At 34.7% G+C, this 23,129-nt stretch overlaps 4 protein-coding genes across 8 annotated transcripts; 2 read left to right on the forward strand and 2 right to left on the reverse strand.

Annotated features, from left to right (window-relative positions):
* LOC105174443 (cyclin-dependent protein kinase inhibitor SMR3) lies at positions 266-1,543 on the reverse strand. Its single transcript, XM_011096548.2, has 2 exons — positions 1,303-1,543; positions 266-1,144 (listed from the first exon to the last, which is right to left on the reverse strand). The coding sequence occupies exon 2, from the start codon at positions 1,110-1,112 to the stop codon at positions 579-581; it is 534 nt and encodes a 177-aa protein (XP_011094850.1). The 5' UTR covers positions 1,113-1,144; positions 1,303-1,543; the 3' UTR covers positions 266-578.
* Positions 7,894-11,312, forward strand: LOC105174444 (actin-4). 2 transcript variants are annotated; one of them, XM_020697593.1, is made up of 6 exons: positions 7,894-8,056; positions 8,627-8,767; positions 9,088-9,159; positions 9,310-9,703; positions 10,307-10,920; positions 11,007-11,312. In XM_020697593.1, the coding sequence occupies exons 3-6, from the start codon at positions 9,100-9,102 to the stop codon at positions 11,070-11,072; spliced, it is 1,134 nt and encodes a 377-aa protein (XP_020553252.1). In that variant the 5' UTR covers positions 7,894-8,056; positions 8,627-8,767; positions 9,088-9,099; the 3' UTR covers positions 11,073-11,312. The 2 variants fall into 2 exon arrangements, with proteins under 2 accessions (XP_020553252.1, XP_011094851.1); XM_011096549.2 differs by lacking the exon at positions 8,627-8,767.
* Positions 11,903-16,590, forward strand: LOC105174445 (dol-P-Glc:Glc(2)Man(9)GlcNAc(2)-PP-Dol alpha-1,2-glucosyltransferase). Of its 3 annotated transcripts, XM_020698141.1 has the most exons (9): positions 12,210-12,227; positions 12,357-12,445; positions 12,651-12,769; positions 13,234-13,526; positions 14,485-14,755; positions 14,895-15,032; positions 15,155-15,359; positions 15,798-15,940; positions 16,033-16,590. In XM_020698141.1, exons 3-9 carry the CDS (start codon positions 12,682-12,684, stop codon positions 16,290-16,292), a joined length of 1,398 nt encoding a protein of 465 aa, XP_020553800.1. In that variant the 5' UTR covers positions 12,210-12,227; positions 12,357-12,445; positions 12,651-12,681; the 3' UTR covers positions 16,293-16,590. The 3 variants fall into 3 exon arrangements, with proteins under 3 accessions (XP_011094853.1, XP_011094855.1, XP_020553800.1); XM_011096551.2 differs by lacking the exon at positions 12,651-12,769 and having other exon boundaries at positions 11,903-12,227; positions 13,193-13,526; XM_011096553.2 differs by lacking the exon at positions 12,651-12,769 and having other exon boundaries at positions 12,205-12,227.
* Positions 18,193-21,140, reverse strand: LOC105174446 (probable protein phosphatase 2C 23). Of its 2 annotated transcripts, none has more exons than XR_002288024.1 (4): positions 19,541-21,140; positions 19,325-19,438; positions 18,744-18,913; positions 18,193-18,654 (listed from the first exon to the last, which is right to left on the reverse strand). XR_002288024.1 is itself a non-coding variant. In XM_011096554.2 (4 exons), the coding sequence occupies exons 1-4, from the start codon at positions 20,942-20,944 to the stop codon at positions 18,539-18,541; spliced, it is 1,899 nt and encodes a 632-aa protein (XP_011094856.1). In that variant the 5' UTR covers positions 20,945-21,137; the 3' UTR covers positions 18,193-18,538. The 2 variants fall into 2 exon arrangements, 1 of the variants encoding a protein (XP_011094856.1); XM_011096554.2 differs by having other exon boundaries at positions 18,744-19,008; positions 19,541-21,137.

Genomic DNA, 23,129 nt, shown 5'->3' on the forward strand with positions numbered 1-23,129 from the left:
AACCGAAATTTCTTGAAAACTAAAGATGCCCTAATCCATGATTTCAAAGGAGAGTTACCTCCTATTACTGGAAGAAGGTAAAGGGAACTCCACCCACATGCATGAGCATATATATACACACTAAAATTTCTATAATTTCGCTACGTAAATAATAATTTTCCGAATTTATATATATATATATATATATGAGAAGAAAAAAGAAAAAAAGAGAAGAAGAAGAAATTGATGATGGGAATATGTTGTCTTCTTTTCACAACATAACACCTTGATTGCAAAAGAAGTTCGTATAGAAGCTAAAAAAAGCTGCAAGTACTTGTCATCTCTCTTTTTGCTCGCTTACTATCTTTTGCTCACTTTGTGTTCTACTCTACACTCAAATATTACAACAATGAACAATCCTTACATTCAGATTTACTGAATTCAAACCATATTCTTCCTTCTCTTGTAATTAAATCAAATTAGTGTATTATAATCATCAGTTCAAGCTCCATTACAACATCTCAAGAAGGAAAAATAATTAAATAAATAAATCAAAGTTGTCGCTTTTTTACGTTAAATTTCGTACCGGATGAACAATTCTATGACGAGTCTTGGTCATCTTCTCTTCGAGCTTTCTTGATTTTCTGCTCTTCTATATTATCTTGTTGATCGGGAATCTGCCGGAAAATCGATTCGACCTCGGTGGACGCCTCGAATTGGAGGCTCCGGCGGGCTCCTGGAGGCGGCGATGCTTTTCTCTTCAATTTCGAAGTTTGTGGGCGGGGTTTCTTGGGCGCCGGTGGGCACTGCGTGGTCGCCGGAATTCTGTGATCCGACGACGTGGGAGTCTTGAATCCGTCGTCATCTTCTTCTGCTATTTGCTTCTCCGACCCTCGTGAAGAAACAGTGGCCTTGTCAGTTTCCTCATCGTTCTTGATTTCCTCGAGCTGTTCCTTCTTCTTCTGATCGTCATCATCATCATCATCATCATCATCATCATCAGCGCCGTCAAGATTTCCTTTTCCTTGAAGATTTTCGGACATGGGGTGCGGCGAGTTCGGGTCGACGGCACCTTCTTTATCTTCTTGTTGCTGGAGGTGGGGTAAGAACATCGGGTTATCACCACCAGACATCCTCCTCAAAAACGAAGAAAACCCGTCGATTTCTGAGCACATGAAGATAAACTTAGAGAGAGAAAGAGGAAAGAGAAAAACCTCATGAGGAATTCAAGAAGAGAAGAAGAAAAATGGGTGTTAAATAGATGATCTCCAATTAATTAACAAGAGAGAGAGAGAGAGAGAGAGAATTAAATCATCAACTAACCATCTTTTTTGCAGTTGGTTGAAGGGATTTAGCACAGAGTTCCTCTTGTAAATTAATTTTGTTCTTCACAAGTCTGATGAGAGAATTCAAGAGAGAGAGAGAGAGTAGTGTTGTTGCTATAGGTGGAGGCTTTCAAAACAGTAATAGTGGCGAAGGATCCGATGTACACTCACTCTCATAATCCTATTTGCCTATTTTCTTTTTTGTTTCTGGCTGTGTCCCCACTCCAGTGATGAATAGAATAGAAGAGCAGAGTTTTCTGTTTTCACGTATCCATACCAATATGGGTTATGTTAGCAGATGAGTACACAATATTTTATTTATATTAAACTGTGAAGCACATATATTAGTAGTAGCTTTTTGTTTTTTTGACATATATCTACGCACTTTGATGCAACCTATGCACGTGGCTTGCTAGATGGGGACCATATTTTTCCTCATCTACTTCACACACAAATCTCTCCCTCTCTCTCTCCTTTTTTCTTCTCATGATGATGATCATATCTCATAAATTGTATGCACCCTTTTTATTTCTCATATGCTTGCTTTCTCTTGGAAGGAACTGCACTATTTTCTTTCTTGTTTTTTTTTTTTAAAAAAAAGAATATAGTATTGAGAATTTAGGAGTAGTCTAAGTAATATATATATATATATATATACATGTGGTCTTTCAGGAATATTTCAGAAATTTATATTGGTTATATATGTTTGGATGAAATATATCCATAATCAAATTATAGAATTTCGTAACTCGACAAATCTCGTTAATTTCAAGAGTATTATTATCGTAATTTTCCATGAAAAAAAGGCTTTACTTGACATACTGGTTGATTATGACTTAAATAATTGAAAATCATATTAATTAGTAATATTTAGATTTTGTAGCCTTCGATACGATACGACATTCGTTTAAACGAATATATTTATGTATTTGTTTCAAAAACTAACCAAATTCATCATGGAATTCTTAATTAACATCCATAATGACTACTAAATACAGATGGCAAAATGGTAATTAGTTATTATTATTATTATTATTATAGTCCAAAGTTTTTGTTAATTAATTAAATTTTTAAATCAACTAATTGCTGATTTATATGCATGGTGGGAGGGGTTCCATTAATGCACCATCAAAAATCAGGTTCCTCAATGAATCCCTATACATTGCATAACGCCAAAGAAAAGAAATTATTATAAAAAAGAATTCAAATTTTCTCATGTATTAGATAAAAATTATATATCTAATTAATTAATTATCGCCGTCTAGATGTTACTTTTTCTGTCTACAGAAAAAAATAAAAAATAAAAATAAAATGAAACTTAGGGGAATCTGTCGCTACACTCATCTAATCTTATGATTGGCAGTTTGCTTAGATTGTCTGAATATAGCTAGGGATGTCCGAACATGCATTTGGATTTTTCGAAACCAAGAATTTATATTTAATTATATTTAGGGTAGGAAATGAAAAATAACAAATAGGAAATGGGTGGGGACAATTGGCTAAATTAGCTTTGCTGCCAAACACTCGTACAAAATTTTGAGTTTAATCCAAGACATCATCATACATGTAAACATGCCATGTGGATGCCTTTCCCCCTGCCTCCTCACCTCCAGTTTTCGCTTATTTATTTATACTTAATCCATCCCTTCTCCCTCTCTACTTTGTAATAAAAATGGGAGGGTATAATTATTTTATTATATTTGTTAATTTTCTCCGAATGGCTTTAATTATTCTTTTACATTAAATCTAGAGAAAACAAAAAAAATAAATATATCATATTTATAAGATCTGAAAATATTAATTAATTGTTACAGTTTTGATTTAATGAATTTAAATTTTATAACTACTCCAAGAAATATATGTAGTTGGTCAATGACTCAATAATGCAAACGTTTTCACTGAGTAGGTAATGTAGGAAATAGTGGTAGGGGCCAATACTGTACTGCCTACGTATCATAATTAGAATTTAAATTAGGTCAAAAAAATGCAAATGTACTGCAGCTTCAGTTTGTTTAAATTTCCACAAGCATGGAGCCATTAATTAAAACTATGACTGTTTCTATATATATTCTTGAATCGCGCTCTTACAATACAAATTCGGTCCATCTCATTTTTTAACAATATCATACATATATTACAGTAATATTATATACACGTCTAATGTGTAGTTGAATATCAATCGTAATAATACTCAATTTACCTAAAAAAAACATTATATAAGTATAAAAATTATAAATAAAGAGTATTAGGTACATAGTACATAATATATATACTTCCATAATGAATATACTCAGAAGACTTGACCAAATTATTTGTGATGGAGAGGATGAATGCGAATAAACCCTCCTGCAATGTTGTACACATTTATTTCTTCCTACACATTCAACTGACACACTCTCCTCAAAACAATAATTAAAAACGATTTACAATAAATGAAATTATTAAGTTAGTAATTAATTAAAAGTTGTAGTGGAACAGTTAGCTTAAATTTGGTTCAACTGAAAAAGCTTGCGGCTGTCACATTCAATTAGTTAATAAATGGTAGACGCCTAGTCAAAATAAATCATCAATATATGGTATAATTAAAAACAGGACCATGCTGTAATAATTTGGCTTCTTTGGCCGTTTCCAGTTCTTCACATGCTGTCTTCAAATCCTCCTATGTATTCATATACATGTACCAATTTTTGACCGTATGTCCAAAGTTGAAAGCATCCATTACTTTAAATAATGTGGAAGTGGGGGGGTGGGGGGGTAAGCAACCTAGGATTCCCGACCCAGAATGGAAAGATGCTTTTTGATTTGGTTAACCTTCTACACTTATCCACATACCTAATATGTCTATTGTATATACTATTTCATGTGTGTGACTCTACATGATACATGATACATGCATATGGAGGATATCATACATGATACATGCCACATCACTTCAATTACATATATAAGCCATCATAAACTAAATAAAATTAAAAAATAAATGATCATGAGATATAATTTGGAGCACAAGTCGTTGAGGGACGAGTGTGCATGGTTTTCATGATCACATCAACATCACAACCGGGAATCTAAACGACAACTACACGCGCAATCACGCATACGTGCATTAACAGCGAGCGAGTTGAGATTAAAACAGTTGTTCTTAACGCTGGCTAAAAATAGGATTAAACAGATGTTAATTGTAATTAAGGGCATGAATGAATGATTATACATTGCAGAAGAGCATATTCACAGACTCTGATGACGCATCCATCATTGCCTCTTTACTCTCATGCTTCTTCATCATCACTTTGCCCCCCACCATCATCTCCGTTTCCCCATTCATATCCTCTCAAATTTCAACCATTTCCTTTTTCACCCCTAGAAATTAATTAATCCCAACTTAATTACCTGCTTTTATTGTTTAATCAATCTCTAATCCCAATTTCTTTTTTTTTTTTTTTATAAAAAAAAACGTGATCTAATTTTGCATTCTACGAGAGATCTCAAATTACGGACAGAATCTAAGTGACTAACTCCGTTACTTGTGATTTCAATATTTTAAGATCATACATTTTATAAACCCCATTTCTGCATGATGTATATTTTATCTATAATAACGTATTATAGTTAATTAAATTACTGATATATATATATATATATATAATTAATAATTCGTTGTTGATCAGATGATGTATGCTTTGTTTGATCTGTGAGCTATGTATATGCATGTGATTGATTCTTTAAAGAAAAAAAAACTGAAAAACTAGAAAATCAAGAATGCATGAATCCTGTGCAACATATGAATCAAAACAATTGAAATTCTGTAATGAAATTGAAATTAGGGGTGATGATCCCACGTTACATGTGAAGTCTATTACGTACCCCACATGATTTCCATCATGCATGCATCCCACATTTCACCTAACCAACCCTCTTTTCGTCTTCACTAATAATTCATTGACTTCTTACTACGTTTGACCTGCAACATAAAACATGCACACTATATATGATTGGTGCATAATTTTGAAGCATTATATATTTAATTATTATATACTCACCTCCTCTCAACCAGCTGCTTCCCCTATAATTAACAATAACATTTATCACTTCACGTTAGGTCCATGCATTTTATTTTGATTCTATTTGTTATGAGATTTAGTATTTTTAATCTCGTAACTTATAAAATTTAGCATTTTTAGTCATCATATACTTTTTTTTTTTCTATAATTTATCAGCGTGGGCAATGTACTTAGCACGTGATCGTTAAGTATTTTTTATTGCAGATAAAATTGACGTGTTTTCTAACTTAGGACCACTTTTGAGCTGAAATATAACTACATTTGAGAAGGAAAAAAATAAATTTTTAAAAGAAATTAAGGGGAAAAAAAAGGGACAAATTTCGCTCTTGTCTCAAAAAAATTGAATTCCACTCTTCCCATATTTTATAAAATTGAAGTTAAGTAGAAGCAATACAAAGAATTATGTCTTCCACAAGTGAATCAAGTAGGCCAAGTGGAATATTTATAATGCTATTTAATTTATAGGAGCATTCATCTACAATCAAGTAGGCCAAGTGGCCTACACCATTAAATTATAGACGAAAAAGTGAATAAAAATTAAAAATGTTAATTTTTATAAGTTAAGGGATTAAAAATATCAATCCCGTAATAAATATAACTAAAAGTATAACCAACTTAACTTACAAGGCAAAAAAATATTATTTTCGCTTGCAGTAATGACGTTGAATTATCCCTAGCTAGATGTACTATTTGATCTTATGTAGATTTATACGTTCTTTTTACACAGATTAGCAGAAAGTGAAAGATGAAAGATTGAAGAGGGCAACAAAGTGTGGATTTTTTTGCTTAGGGTAGAAGGACATGTTCCCCGCAATAATGTACCTCTTTGCAATATGACTTGGAATGTCAGGATTTGACAATAACTTTGCTTAGATTGTCTTTCATAAAGGCAGATTTCACTTCTCTTTCAAGATTGGGGGGGCCACTTCTCTTCATTTCAAACTCACTCTTGATGTATGACATTTCAAATTCGAAATCTTTTTATTTAAATTAAATTTTATTGATCTTTGATCTTTGATGTTTTTTCATAATATTTCTCTCTTCGTATGTTTTCTCATTAGCATGTTAGGCTAGTTCATTTATTTCCAGTAAAAGATTCGGTTAATATTTGATTTCAATATGTTGTGAAATCCTATTTGAGCTTTTCACTTTCATTCATATGCGTATTTGTGTTATTCTTTACAAATAATCTAATTTATGAATAATATGTACCGTTATTGTTGTCAAGAATATTTGTCTAGTTAATTGAACTTGCAAATCTGTAATTATTTGTTTAATTCAATAACTAGTGGTAACAGAATATAATTTATCATGTCATAATGATTGATTATGTTGTGGGGAATGCATAATCTAACTTAAATAAAGCCTCGTAGGAATTTATTAGTTAGAATTGAGTTTTTTTAATTCTTAATATTGTTGGTAAATTAATTTTTAAGAACGTTCAAAGTGTTGTTTGTTGATTAGAGAATTAGTCAAGGGACGTTCTTTGACTAATGACGAGATGAGGAAAGGTGAGGTCGTTGGGTCGTCCCAATGACCATAACCAATTTATCTATTATGAATGATTGTCATCTTTTGCATATATGATGAGCCGTGGAACTGACATGGTCCTGTCTTTAATCGGAAATCTTTCTTCTCATTGTTATTCATCTTCTTTATTTTGTTTTCTAGATTTAGACTTTAAACAAAACCTCCGTCTTCTATTTTTATTTTTACTTGGAGGAATTAATTTAAAATCAATCTCTATGAATTCGATTATACTCACTAATTTCACAACTTTTGATATAAAAATATTTTTTGATAGATGCGATAGCATCACATATATTTGTCAAGATAAGTTCAAATCCTGTTTTGATTCTTTTGTTGGTTAGCTAACACCTACAGCTTTTCGACAATATGCAAATCACCACAATCAACTCCCAAATTATACTCCAAATTCTCCTATAAATAGTGGTCATAGTAGAAGCAAAATAGTAACATAAGCTATTAACACAATACAGTTTTGTTCTACTGCAAACATCATGGAGATTTATTCCCTGCGCTTTTATCGCACTATACAAGTTTGCTTTAGATTATATTTCGATATTTCATCATTTTACACCAATTATTACACCATTGTTTTATGTTATTTCAAGCGTTTTTCAATTCTTTTTGGGTAATTTGATTATTGACCAAATGTAGAAAAAGGAATATATATACATTTCAAGATGCAAAAACCTTAAGGGTATATTTGAATTAACGAATTTGAAATCATAATTAATTTCAAATTCCTTTTGAATAATTATAAATTACTGGACTTTTACTTTGAACTATTACTTTACTGAACATTGATGTCCTTCAAATGTAGCCATAAATTTAGTGTTACTGCTGTATCTATAAAATAAAAATGATTACAATTTTGATAAAAAAAAAATAATAATAATAATAAAAGTGTAAACATTTGCATTTGCTTGTTTTCGAACTAAGGCACGGGTCAATAGGAGATGAAGCGAGATTGAAGGTGCATTTTAAAAGTGACTTTTCATTTCCTTCACATTTGCATTTCATTTGCGCTCGCTCGCTTTCTCCATTTTCTGAAAGCTCAGGCGCTTAATTGCGGGAACAAGAGAATCACTCTCTGTTTCTCCATCCACCTCAACTCCTTCATTCCATTACTCATCCATTTCTAGGGTTCTGAAATACGAAACTAAGGTGACCAAATATATTCCTGTTCTGGATTTCATGGTTGAGATTGATTTTGTCTTTGATTGTACGTAGAAAAATATCCGTTTCTCGTCGATCAGCGTTTTTCCTTTGTCAATCCGTTGTTTATGTGTAATGTCATGTATTGATATATAAGTTCGTACATCGACGTTGGACGTTGTGTATTTGCATGTATGACATCTCTGATCAGATGATCTTATTGGGTCTTTGATGATTGATGTTGAGTCTCCAATAATGTCAGACTGGGATGTGTGCAGTGTCGACGTGAAGTGTTTGTTTTTTCTTTTCCTTGCATTGCTTTGGTGTGCTCTTTACAGAGATGTGGATAAATAAGTAGTAGTTGCCACCTGATCGCTTCCGCTGAGCCAAATTTTAGCCACGTGTCAGTACCGTACGGCAATGTGTTTGTGAAGCTTAATGGATTCGTTGTGCATATTTCTGTTTCATTGTTTGTAAGAGGAGAAAAAACTACAGTTGCTTATGAGTGAAGCAGCGGCATATATAGTTATGTATAATTAAAATAGTTATCAAACAGGAAATGACTCTGTTTCAATGTAGAATTCGAATTAGAGCTGTAAAGGGGTTCCACCTTCATGGTGGAGCTTTGGGGAGCTGCAGCTTATTGATAGAATGATTTGGCACTGTGGACCAGATATTTAGACGGAGATCTATAAATTAGAGATTACAATTCTTTTGCAGGTACCATATAACCAAAGTTTTGTGGCTTTGCTGCAGTGTCTGTGTCTTATCACTAACTTGCTTATACAAATATTTTTAGCAGATGGGAGTGTGCATTTGCATTTCATTCAGAATATATTTGTTCAAAATCACCTGCAGTTTATATATTGTGAGCTATTTCACTTGGTCATGTAAATTTTTGATGATCAGCTCATGCTCTAACCTTCTGGCAATTGGGGAACCAAACGACTTTGCTTTCTTATGACAAATAAGTTTCATACTTAAGGTGCTATACTTTTGTTTTACTTCAACATATTGAGGATGCTTGTGTACTTTGGCAGGTAAACCAATAAATGGCTGACGGTGAGGACATTCAACCTCTTGTTTGTGACAATGGAACCGGCATGGTCAAGGTAATGATTGTTCTAGTACAGAACAGTGTAACTATATATTTTACCTTTATTTTGGTTAAGATTATAATTTTATCTTCACGAGAAATATCATAGATATTGGTTGGTACCCCACAGATCCTATGTTCATATTGATCCCTAATTATGTGTTAGGCTGGATTTGCGGGAGATGACGCTCCAAGGGCTGTGTTCCCCAGCATTATTGGTCGTCCACGCCACACGGGTGTGATGGTTGGCATGGGTCAGAAAGATGCCTATGTTGGAGATGAGGCCCAGTCCAAGCGTGGTATTCTATCTCTCAAGTATCCTATTGAGCATGGTATTGTCAATAATTGGGATGACATGGAGAAGATCTGGCACCATACTTTCTACAATGAACTTCGGGTCGCTCCTGAGGAGCATCCAATTCTTCTCACAGAAGCACCCCTCAACCCAAAGGCTAACCGAGAAAAAATGACTCAGATTATGTTTGAAACCTTCAATTCACCTGCCATGTATGTTGCTATCCAGGCTGTTTTATCCTTGTACGCCAGTGGTCGTACAACTGGTAAGTTGGTTCATTTTTTTATTATCATTGTTTTTATCTGAGTAGAGAACTGGAAATACCAGAAGAATATTAAAGTGGATTTCTATGGTTCACATGCCTTCAACTTTTGTTTGGTTTGGAAGTCTTGAGAAAGTTTCTGCAACCAAAAGCATTTGTTTGGTTTATTTAGACACTTTACCAGTTCAAGGGTCCATTGACGAATAGTGGACTACTACTATTAAAATTTCCCATGTGTGTGTGTCAAGTTCTCATTCCCTTGGGCAGAAACACTTGCCAATGCTCCCTAAGACATTTCAAACTTCAGCAATCACTTTGCTTTATTATTTCATGCATGCATCATAATTTGCTTCCCCTGCAGTTGGGTTTTGAAGACATTACCCATTGTCATGTGTAGTACTTGAATGGAGTTTCTACATAGTCCTAAGTAATGCAACCTTGCATTGTTATTTTAATGGTGGACAATTTAACTAAATTTTCATTACAATCTGGAAACATAGATGGATTAAGGCTTTTAATTGTTGTGCTCTTGGCCCTAGATACAGGGGTGTGGTAGTGTATCTATCTATATCATGGTTTCTTGGTTATTTTGGTGCTTTCGTGCAGGTATTGTTATGGACTCGGGGGATGGTGTCAGCCATACAGTCCCCATTTATGAAGGCTATTCTCTTCCCCATGCTATTCTTCGCCTTGACCTTGCTGGTCGTGACCTCACAGAACAGTTGGCAAAAATCCTCACTGAGCGAGGTTACTCATTCGTTACCTCTGCTGAGAAGGAAATTGTTAGGGACATGAAAGAGAAGCTGTCATATATTGCTCTTGATTTTGAGCAGGAAATGGAGGTTGCCAAGACCAGCTCTAGTGTTGAGAAGAACTATGAATTACCTGATGGTCAAGTGATAACTATAGGAAACGAGCGTTTCCGATGCCCTGAGGTCCTTTTCCAGCCAGCAATGATTGGAATGGAAGCTGCTGGCATCCATGAAACGACATACAATTCTATAATGAAATGTGATGTTGATATAAGGAAGGATTTATATGGGAATGTCGTACTCAGTGGTGGGTCCACCATGTTTTCCGGGATTGGTGATAGAATGAGCAAGGAGATCACTGCATTGGCTCCTAGTAGCATGAAGATTAAGGTGGTCGCTCCTCCTGAAAGGAAGTACAGCGTTTGGATTGGGGGATCCATCTTAGCATCCCTCAGTACCTTCCAGCAGGTTTGATTGTTCATTCATTTTTCGTTTTTAAATTTTTTCATGTATTTCCCCACCTGAGTTCGATATTTTCGTATCATTGTCTGCAGATGTGGATAGCAAAGGCAGAGTATGATGAATCTGGTCCGTCAATCGTGCATAGGAAATGTTTCTAGCTAGAGGCATTTATCATTGTCTTGAAGTTCGCACTATGAAGGAAAAAATGCTGCTTGCATTCTCGTTCTTGATTTCTGTCTCTAATTTTCTGTTCATGCCATCAGCTTAATTTCCAGTTAATAACATCAGTCCATGGTCTTGTTATTGTAGAATCTTTGTGATTTTTCCCCGATTATTTGTAGTTTTGCCCTATTGTTTGTAGTTTTTTAACTAATAAGTAGTTTAGTTATTTGTTCTTGTGTGATGTCTTTTGAACGCTGCAGCTGTTTCCAAAGATTTTTTTGGGAAAAATGGGAAATGTCAGCGCACCCTTGGACAGTGGGATTAACTTGCATCTCCTATAACAAGTGTAATATACAGGGCATGATAAGTGTATTATAGTTGTCGTATAATCAATTTTATTTTGATTAAATTTAATTTGAATTAGAGTATTTTTAAGAAGAAAAATTTCTTACTCAAATCATAATTTCAAAATTCGAGACTAAAATCATCTATACATAATTAATTTATAAAGAATATTTATATCCTCCTCCCTGTTTTGGATGCTATATGAAAATTAAAATTTTAATTTCAGCTTTTTTATAGAGTTCTATAATCTGAAAATTTTCATAATCGGCCAAATGTCAATAATAAAATGTTTTTATCGTAAGGAAAATTCACTAATTTCTTAATCTAATAAGTTCAAGGATGGTACCAAAAACAAGAAACTCTAAAATCTTAATGGTCTTTAATGATAAATTTAATTAATTGGATGTTTCCACAAATGACCATAAAAAATGGTAATACAAAGATTTTCGAGGAAGAATAGATTTATGAACTTTTAAGCTAACAAAATTAATTTGAGGGCTTATGATACTTTTCCGTAAAATCAACTTCCCCACTGGTTAAACGCTCTCTCTTGGTCTTGGGTTTCATGAGGACGGTGGCTGCGCTCTTCTACAAACCCAACGCGTTTTATACATAAATCGCATCCTCTATCACATCATTTCTGAAACAACCAAAAGATCACCTGAAAAACCAGAGCGCGCGAGCAAATTGCCCAAAGCAACATATTTTTATCCCAAATGGGTAGAATTGCTGTTGCATCAATTGTGATTCTTTGGCTGATACCTGTATCTATTCTTGTCAATCGCATTGTTCCCAAGCCCTACATGGTAAAATCTTTTACCTTTTCGTTTTACCTAATCATTTACAAATGACGATGGATTTCACACACACAGTGCGAGTATTTGTCTGTTGTGTAAATAAATTATCTGATTTGTATGTCAATGGGGGAAATGCAGGATGAGATATTCCACGTACCGCAGGCGCAGCAGTACTGCCGAGGCAATTTCAGAAGTTGGGATCCCATGATCACAACTCCTCCTGGACTGTGAGTCCTCATTCGCTACTTCTTTTTTGTTTTATTTAAATTATCGTCTGACTTGATTCTGGTGCTAATCTGTTTGATTATTTTTGTGTGCATTATCAGTGAGCTTTGTGAAAGGTTGAAATAACTGGCATTTTAGTTCATAGCGGAATCATTCAAAGTGTTTTTTATAGGAAAATTAGATGATTGATTTTGTGGTTATTCTCAGAGGTCAATTGGATCATGTTTTATTTATTTGAATGGGAGTGATTATTACTAGTAACAGCAGCAAGCAGTGTCTTCATCTCCAGACTCGTGCTCTACTTCGATTCTGCTCTTCAAATTCAGGTGGGGGTGTAATCATTTGGTTTTTCCTGAGATTTAGAAAAAATTAAAACCTTCTAGTTCATTGTATTAAGAATTTTGAATGATAGCTGTAGAAAATGATTCTCTCTAAGTAGACCATTGTTTTTTAGATAGAGATGAGAATTGTAAACCTGACATTTGGAGAAGGAATAAAAAATGAGACTGCTATTTTAAGTTTGTTGGTTCAATTTTGGGTCTAGATTTATATATGCATTTTTAGATGTTAAGATATTGCATTATAAAACAGATACATGTTACGCTCGTTCACAAATTGTTGGGAAATATATTAAATGAGACTGAGCTAAGCTGGTTATAAATGACACAGAGAGAGACTTACTTTACGAGATTTTGTTTAAGAACTTTCAAGTAGAGGAAGTTGATTTATGTAATTTAAAACTTTTGCAGGTACTTTCTTTCACTTGCCTATGTTGCTTCTTTGTTTCCAGGATTGCTCTGTATGCAACCAGTGTCTTCATTTCCAGACTCATGCTCTACTTCGATTCTACGTCTCACGAATGGTGTTCTGTCGGTACTATGTAGCATTCTGGTCTATGAGATAATCACCCATTTGAGACCATCTCTTGATGACAAGAAGGCTACATTTCGTGCTGTGGTATTGTCATTGTATCCACTGCACTGGTTCTTCACTTTTCTATACTATACAGATGTGGCATCTCTAACAGCAGTACTTGCCATGTATCTTTTAATTCTGAAGAAGAAGTTCCTGTTAAGTTCACTGGTAAGATTCATTTGAAACTTCTGTCATCTCTCAAGTATATTTGTTATTATGAATATCAATTCTGGATTGTGGCCTTGTGGACTGTGTTTATAGTTTCTTAACTTAACTTTTTACGACTTCAGTTTTTTGATCAATTTCTGCACTAAAGCATACATCCAGAAGCTTTGCAACAAAAATTACTAAATTTTGTCAGAAATTTCTTACACATGCTTGCAAATCTCATGGAAGAATTCAAATATTTATATTAAAAATTGAGTTTCTTGGAATTATGATCTTCTTGTAGTGGCCTCCTCTTACAACAGCATACTCCATTGGGACTGGGAAGAAGACCTTATAATCTTGTGTATATTTTTCCTATGGATGATAGTGATATTGATGATAGTGACAATATTGATGATGGTAATGATATCGATCATGACCTTGAAACAGAGCTGCAACTGCTAACTATGATGAATGATATGGATATGATGCCGGAACAAGACGGACCTCTTTATATCACCCTTCAATTGGAATTAGCAAAAGCAATGTCTTCTTGCATAATATGGATTCCAAACATTCATGATCTGGATATGACTGAGTCGAATTACTTATCCCTCGGTCTATTAGTGAAACATCTCTCTGAAAGTTGTTCCACTAGAAATATTCTTGTTATTGCTTCGTCTCATATTCCCCAAAAAGTGAATCCTGCTCTAATAGCTGCAAATAAATTAAATACGTGCATTAAGATACGAAGGCTTCTTATTCCACAACAATGAAAGCACTTTTTCAATACACCTCAATGGTTCTCTTATAATGCTAAATGTTGTTTTTAAAAGTAATATAGCTGAGTTATAGTTATAAAAGATTCTATTTTGTCACTTTACATGTATTATAGTTAAACCTGGCACCCTTAATTCTAAATTTTTCCTCTATGTTTTCTCAGAACCAGAAATGATCTTATTGATTCATTTACCTGTAGCTTGGGGCTTTGTCGGTGTTGATACGACAAACAAATATTATATGGATGCTTTTTGTTGCTTGTGCTGGCGTCATAGAATTTGCAGAGTCTCACCAAAGAAATAGTGCAGAAGTAGTTGACTTCAGCAGATCGAGAGAAAAGGATGATTTGTCTGCCAACCGTAAAGGTGCATCAATGATCTCTAACTTGAGAAAGCGGAGGGCCGGTAGTGGTGCAAGGGATAAGAACAAATTTCCTTCACAAATAACTATTCCAATGACACATTCATCAGGTTATATACATCATTTTTTCATACAATTCAATAATGCATTGATTTGAAGTAGTTGGTTATACAATTCTCTTCTGCTTCTTCTTTTCCTTTCTTCCATGTTTGCTAACTACATATCTCCACTTTTTTCTGGATGATGCAGGACTTTTTGATGAGATTCAGAACATAATAATTATTTCCTGGAATCATTTCTGGGAGCTTTTGGTTTCTTTTAGTCCGTTCTTTATGGTATTTGTGGCTTTTGTTGCTTTTGTCCGCTGGAACGGTAGCATTGTTCTCGGTATTGAGACTTCTGTTTTCTTATTATTAATAAAATTTATTAATTTTCTCTTCATTGATTCCATGAAGCACAGAGTCCTGCTTTCCCTAACTGCGAAATGATAAAATTTAACTGACTTTCAGGTGCTAAAGATGCACATGCTGTTTCTCCCCATTTTGCTCAATTGCTGTATTTTGCAGCAGTTTCTGCTGTGTTTATGCTTCCTGTCCACTTCTCTTTAGATCAGGTTGCAGTTCTATTCCAACAGTTTCGCAAGAACAAACTGCTTAATTTCTTTCAGTGGCTCATGGCTCTTACCATCAGCTTCCTCTCTGTGCAATTTTTCAGGTTCGATTATAAAATAAACTCTAGAATGATCAATTTCTAAAACTAATGTTTCTTTTAGTTATTCTATGAAACTCATTTGTGGATCATGTGTCTTTTATGTGGATGTTATTTGCATCGACCAATTTCCTCTGCATCGTCTGATAAGCTCAGCCTTGTAGTTGTAATATAAAAGCTTTTTGCAATAAATTCTTTTGAACATATCTTGGAGTTTGTTTAATTCCATTTGATAAAAGTTACTGGCTAGTCCTCCTGCCAAAGAACTTGGTGGTCTATTTGGATTCTTTTTCTTCATTCTGCCTGTTGAATAATATACTCTGTATCTCCCATTTTGCTTGAGAAGTCAAAGCTGGGTCACCAAATTCTCATAATGTGGCAAAATTTAGTGGAATTGATGTGGATTCTTATACATTCTGGGAAATGTTTCATTGATTCCTGCAGCATAGCCCATCCGTATCTCCTTGCAGACAATCGGCATTATCCCTTCTATCTCTGGCGAAAAGTGATCAATTTCCATTGGTCAACGAAGTACCTTATGGTCCCACTTTATGTTTACTCATGGCTATCTATTGTCTCTAACTTGGGTTAGTGCAAAGTCCAAATCTCTTTGCTTTCTTTCAAGCATTCTCTTTAGGATCTCAAACTTATGAGCTGACTAATTGTTTGTTATTTGCAGCAAAAGATCAGAAGAAGCTTTGGGTGCTGGTATATTTTGTTGCTTGTGCTGCATCACTTGTTCCTGCTCCACTGATAGAGTTCAGATACTACACTATTCCATTTTTCTTCTTGATTCTCCACACCAATATCACTGACCACAAGAGTTGGCTTGTTATGGGAGTTCTATATCTTGCCATCAATTGCTTCACAATGTATGTGTTCTTGTTCCGGCCATTCTCTTGGAAGCATGAAGCTGGGACACAAAGGTTCATATGGTGATAGATAGGCCAGAAACATGGAAAGCTTATAAATTGTCTGCAAAACAGCTTCGATATACTCACACGGCTAATGCCTTCTTACCATAGAAGAGGATGCTAAATGGCAGAATTCTTGTTTACTTCTAATACTACCTGTTAGACTACAGGGTTGGAGCCGGAGAAGAAAACTAGGCAAATTCAGAATTGTCTGCAATTTGTGCTGATGACAAGGTACATCGAATGGGAACCTTACAGCTATGCCATTTAGACATAATGGTAACTGTTATCTTATTAATGTTGAGCTTCTTAATTGACTTATTCGTCTTCTGTGTAATCAACTCATTAATTCCCGTCCTGACCATGATTCACAGGCTCCGGTCTGAATTGGCTGTCTTATGCTTGCTTGTTCTATATCTTTGTAAAATTCAAAATACCCCCTAACTATTCAAGAAACTAGTAGATTTTTAAACGAAACTTGATCTTTAGTACTTTGCACAGAATCAATGATTTCAGATCACCAGTGGTGGGAAAATTCCAGTCTAATTTTATTTGGTTGAAGCTCCAAGTCAATTACAAAGTAAATGTAATGGTTTATACCTATGATGTTAGTCTATACTTTAAGGATGGTAATCAGTTACTAAACAAGTATTTAATTTAATAATTCATATGTTTGGTTGAATTTCAAGAGATCAAATTTGGATAAAATTCTCTAGAAATTGTCAACTTACGAGTTGCGTGGTTTATTGCATGGTTACGTCTAATTAATATATGTTTTCTTTCTTCTATTATATATATATAAATATATATATATATATATCATTCTAGATATCAAAGAAAAGAAACCAAAAGGATAGATTTTAAAAGCAAATATGTAATAATCCATAAATAAAATTTTAATAACTGTTATATCCATTCTTCTAGAAACGCCATTTTTCATATTTGACTCTTGAATTGCGATTATTTTGCAGCAGCACTTGAAAAATGTGGCTGTGGTTTGACTTATAAATGGCTCATTAACTATAATAGTGTGTAGGCAATCAAGATTCTTAGCCTCTATCAACTTTAACCTCGCACAAATCATGGTAATTAAAAGAAGCTAACAAATTTTTCTGAGCACTTCCATTTGACTTTCAAGTAGTTGTCAAAATGTCAAATTGAAGGGTTTCAGACCACATGAGTTTGGCAATATTCAAATTTCTGCCCATCTCCCAAGTCACTCAACAACTTCCCTAGAACGAGGGAACCCAATTTCAGACTCATTCTCCTTCTCCACATTAGAGGGTCATAAACATTTATCCGGATCGGGTCGTGAAAATGGGGGCACTGTCACATCACTTTAATGGTTCCAGTAAGCGCCCCCCAATGGATAGCGATAGTCCAATAATTAATATCCAAAAACTTAGGTTTTGAAAAATTATAAATGTGGTCACGAGATATCAGAGATACCAAAACCACAAGCAATTGTCTCAATAATTTTAAAAAGAGGAGAGCTTTTTCATTTCACGTACTACATTTTGACTTGATTGTTCATGTATCTAATCTTTTAGGGCTACGATTACATTTATTAGAAACCTACCCACAGTTTGTATATGTAATATGCATCATCCTCCAACCAATCATGTACTCAGGATTAGGTTTTCATGCAAAGCTGTTTTGTCTGCTTCTGTTGGTCAACTATTTATGTCATTCTTTTGAATGATTATATGTTAATGTAGAGTTGGTAGGTTTTTAACCAGACCACTATCGCTGCCTTTAGACACTGTCATTCTGCACTGAATTTTTTCTGATTGTTTTCGTTTTTAAGTACATTTGTGTGTTTAATTAGAATACAAGAGAGATACATAGCAAAAGACAGCTTAATATTCATACATACAAAACGAGAAAGAACAAAAGAATTTGGACCAGTTGGTCTGGTCTGTGTATTGAAAGTTATCAGTGTCGGAAGGGCACTTCTTGAAGAATAAAGCAAAACCTCAAGAAAGTACAAAATCTTGAACTTGTATTACATACCAAGAAAGGGCAAAACCTTTGGGGTTATCAGCATTTACAGTCCCCACAAAACGGCAGATCACACAGAGTTTTTCTATCATACGTTTCAACTCTGAAAATATAACCTACTTTTATGCGCTATTAACATAAACACATTCAGGAAGATGTATATCATCCAAGAGAAACAAAATTTGCTTCTAGCTTCCTGAAAAATTTCTCTGTTTTTTTTTTTTCCTTTCTTTTTTTAAATCCTATTTGTATCTCTAATCCTAGAGCTAGTTACACGGATGAACGCCATATTCTTCCTTCAAAGGAAATGATGATAATCGAGACGTCGTCATGGTACCTCCTTCGATCCCCTTGTGGGATATCAAGCAATTCATGGAAATCCATTCCTGCAGTTGAACATGTAAATTCGTGTAATTAGATTTAGGCAGTTGTATGTGTGTATATTTGCTGCAAATTTTTTGTATAATAATCTTACCAGCTTTCTTGGCAGCACGAAATAGCACTTCTTCAACAAGATGTTGGGCCGGATCTCCATCAGGGAATGTTAACATGAATGTTTCGACTTCAGCAACAGCCTCTTCATTGGTGAAGTACTGGTAGAGGCCATCGGAAGACAAGATCAAGAATTTGTCCTTGGGTTCTAATCTGTGGTGGCAAAGGGACGGTGAGCATGTGATGTATGGGGAAGTTCCAATGTAATCAATTCTGAACATCTCTAGAAGTGCATTGTTCCATTTGGGCTGTAATATAAGCAAATCAGATAATAATGTTATCCATCGATTCACAGAAAGAAAATTCTGTATCATGAATACGAACATGAAGCAGAACAACATGGATTATAGATTTAAAGTGCTGAAGCAAGTCTTATTCTAGTGAGGATCTTGGCCACTGCAAGCAAGTTACTACATCTAGGGCAGACAACTAGAGAACCATAGCTTAAAATCGTTTATGCATCTCAAGTAATATGTGGGTACAGGTAGATGATCAGTTTTAATACGCCAATGCATCTGCAGAGTCACAAAAACTGCAGTTATAAGCTTAGAAAATGGTATATACCTGCTTGAGAAAGCCGGCTCCAAAAGCCCGGGTGACCTTCAAGGAACCTTTCACTCGATCGTTGATAACTGCAGAAGCATCATCTGGATGTGCATTTCTAATCCTTCTCACTTCCTGAGATGAAAAGAGTACCAGAACAGTTGGTAAATAAACATTGAGCAGAGGAGGGATAAGGGGTCATTGAACCTTAAAGAAGACCTGACGAAATAGGTTTACCTCTTTAACAGAAGTACTATGATCCATTGTGAGCTGATGAGAAGTCAAAGTATGCACGTTTTCGTATTCATAGCCATAGAGTGATTCTTCAAAGTCCTTCCTCGTCTTCCCGGATTGAGAATCATTCTCAGTTTTTTTAGCTAAGACTGCCCTGCTATCACCAACATTCATCAAATAAACATCGTCGCCCTTCATCACCATCACCAGGACACAAGATCCCATCAACGCCAGCACAGGATTCTCCAGCAACATCATATCTGCAATCTCCAAATATGCTGCTTCCGTCTTCCTCAACGCCTCAGACAGCGCTTTCAGAACTCCCAAATGATTAACGGTCATAGTGTTATCTGCAAACCCGTCAGGTCCCAAATTGCTCAACTTTTCCCTTAACTTCTTGTCAAGCTCCACCCTGTCCTTACTATCCAAACTCTTTGATGACAAAGAAGAGCTGGTTATCGTATTCTCACAAGATTCAGTCTTATCACACCATAGCAACCCCCTGAGCTCCTTGTAAACATTGGAATAGAGATTATTCAAGAGAAAATCAGTAGCATCAGGGCCGTTGAATCCATCATATATCCCAACAAAAACCCATCCATGCTCCTCAGAGATCACAACATGCACTCTATCCTCACCGGCTTTACCTTGAGCCCACTGCAGATTTTGACTTCCAAAAGATTCATTCCCAACATCATCATTCTCATCAACCAAGCTCATTTCACTACTCAAAGTATGACTAGTAATGGTACTACTGTTCCCACTGTTACTTCCACTCACCGCAACAATATTATGTTCTCTCTCAATACTATTCAGCTCTCTAGAGAAACTCCAAAAAGATCTAGACATCACCTTTTTAAAATTTTTAACCAAAGCCCGTTTCTTGGATTTAGGCCTGTACCTCTGCAACTGATCAATCTGATTATCCAAGGGACCGGAAATGAAGCTGCGTTCAATGGGTCCGGACATGAAACCACGCTCCATCGGGCCGGATCCCGGGACCGAATTCCTCAAAATCGGGCCGGATTTAACTGTGTGAATAGAGTTCCTGGGAATCGGTTGGAGGGGAATAGAGGAGAAAAAATTCGAGCTTTCAAAAGCTGAAGCCTTGTCGAGCAAAGTGGAATTGCTGTAAGCCAAAAGATCAGTTGAGAGAAGAGTGGAGGTGTTGGCGGAGATGGCGGCGCCAGAGATGGTGCGGAAAACCGTCGTTTGTGGGGCTGCGGAGGAAGAATCATCCAACGATTGGGATTTGCGAACTGGGTCCGGCGGTATGTAGCAGAAAGAGTGGCCAAAACCTTCGTCAAGAGGGTCCGCAGAACACACAGCGATATCATTCCTTCGGCGGGAAATATCTCCGGCGTCCCCTGCGAAGCACAGGCTCAGCTTTCCAATCCCGTTTCCCATTTTCGAAGAAACCCAATAAAGAAGTCCTTGTTAAATATATATATAGAGAGAAAGAAATAGAAGAAAGGAAGGAGGTTAAAAGGGGTGTAGCTGAAAGCTCATGGTTTGGGTATTGAAGTTTGAAGAAGAAAGAAAGAGCAGAGGAGATGAGGAGGAGATAAATGAAGGAGGAGAGAGAGAGTTGACTTTGGACAGGTGGGGTTGGGGGGGGTGAGATTAAAATTTTATGATTTGTTTAATATTCGATGCTTTTGGTTTTGGTGGGATGAGGGCGTTGACTATGGAAATCATATGATATATATATATATATATATATGTGTGTGTATTAGTTTAGTTGGCTTAAGGGAATGGAATAGAGAATAGTTTAGTTACTTTCGTAGTAATAGTATTGGAATATTTGGTTTTCTAGAAAAATAATAAATAATAATACAAAGTGTTTATTATTAGTTTATTTGAAAAGGAGAGAGAGAAGTTGAAGGGTATTGGGAAATGCAAAGTCAAAAGGATGCACTTGCGACTTGCCTCTTTGCACCCCCAATGTGGAATGCTGATTCGGATGCCATCATTTCTGCAATTTTCATTTCCTCTATTAATACTATCCCTCTTTTCTCTATCTTACAAATGTCCATTTTATGTTCTTTTTTATGCTACTTCATATTTCAATTTTCAAATTAATTAAATATGTTCATAATTCGAATTTGCATATACATTTAAATTAAACAAATATACAAAAAAAATATTATAAAAAAATAGACGTAGTTTTATATTTATTAAACTCGAACCCACGATTACGAAATTTCACCCGATCAGTCCAACAAAACTTGATTGGGATATACCCATTCAACTGTGCAAAAATTTATGTGCAACCCAATTAATTTTGGTATATATTATTTCACAAACTAAAACAACTCCACTTGTTTTGGTTTTTGAGGAAGAATAGATTGGAATTGGATGGTAATAATTGTGTCTTAAAATATCTAAAACATCCATTACAAAAGATTTGGAATTTGGTATGTAGAGATAAATATGTAGTGCTTTCACTTCACTTAAATGCAAAGTAATGTTTAAGGAAGGTTGATTTAGTTATTAATTGAAAGTTTGAGGATGAGTATGAAAGACAGAAAACAGCCACACCACAACGCCTTCTCATCTCATGGATCAGTGTTCTCATATTTGACTTTGGGAATGTCAAACAAATACAAATAGGCTGCTAAAACTTCAACACACAAACAGCTGTTGCCTGTAGCTCACAAGTCATAATCCTCTTTCTGCTCTCCAACCAAATTCAAATAAAATACATATAATTCAAATCGTATCTGCATATACCCACAACTTATGGACATGTTGGAGTTGGAATTTTCTTTCCTAAAAGTCATTATATTCTTCCATTATTGTCCAAAGTCAGACCCTTTTTTTTTTCTTTCCCCCTAAAAAATGAAATTATCAACTTATTAAGCTCCAACTTGACTGCCACCTTTCATTTTTCCGTTTTTTTTTTTTTAAATGTTTATGATAAATAACGATGTTGTATTTTCTTAAAAATACCTTACTTATATATGTTACTATTGCGTTGTAAAATTATATGAATGTAGAAAATGCTAAGGCGAAAAGTCGTGTTGATTATTAATGTTGTCATTTATCAGACCATTGGGATTCAAATATAATAAATTATATTTTTCATTTACTTTCTAAATTCACCATTTATCTAAACCCATACATAAGCTTCTTACTTTTATTCAAATAATAAATATGGTTTTCATTTAATTTATTTAAATAAAATATAGTTTCATTTTATCCGTATCTTTTGCATATATATGTTCTTATCATTGTAAATTTCGATAAATTTTATTGATGTTGATGCACTATAATTATTCTTTAAAAAAAATGATTGACTTTCACATATTTGAAATATCAATAGAACATATTTTTAATCATGATTAAATTAAGTTGGTACGTAGCACGGGTCATACGCTAGTAATTAAAATTATTGAACAATAATGTAAAAAGCCATCCGGTGAGTATGATGTAAGTTGAGATAAAAGGAGTATTTCTGCAGGGGTTTGCTCTATATTTATAAACAACTTATTATTATTTGTTTGTTTGTTTGTGTTGATTTAGATAATCTATCAATCTTTATTATTAATTATTCTTGACCTTCTATCTCAATCAACTTTTCTAATATTCA

This window comes from Sesamum indicum, linkage group LG11 (assembly GCF_000512975.1).
Source record: "Sesamum indicum cultivar Zhongzhi No. 13 linkage group LG11, S_indicum_v1.0, whole genome shotgun sequence".
Lineage (NCBI taxonomy): Eukaryota > Viridiplantae > Streptophyta > Magnoliopsida > Lamiales > Pedaliaceae > Sesamum > Sesamum indicum.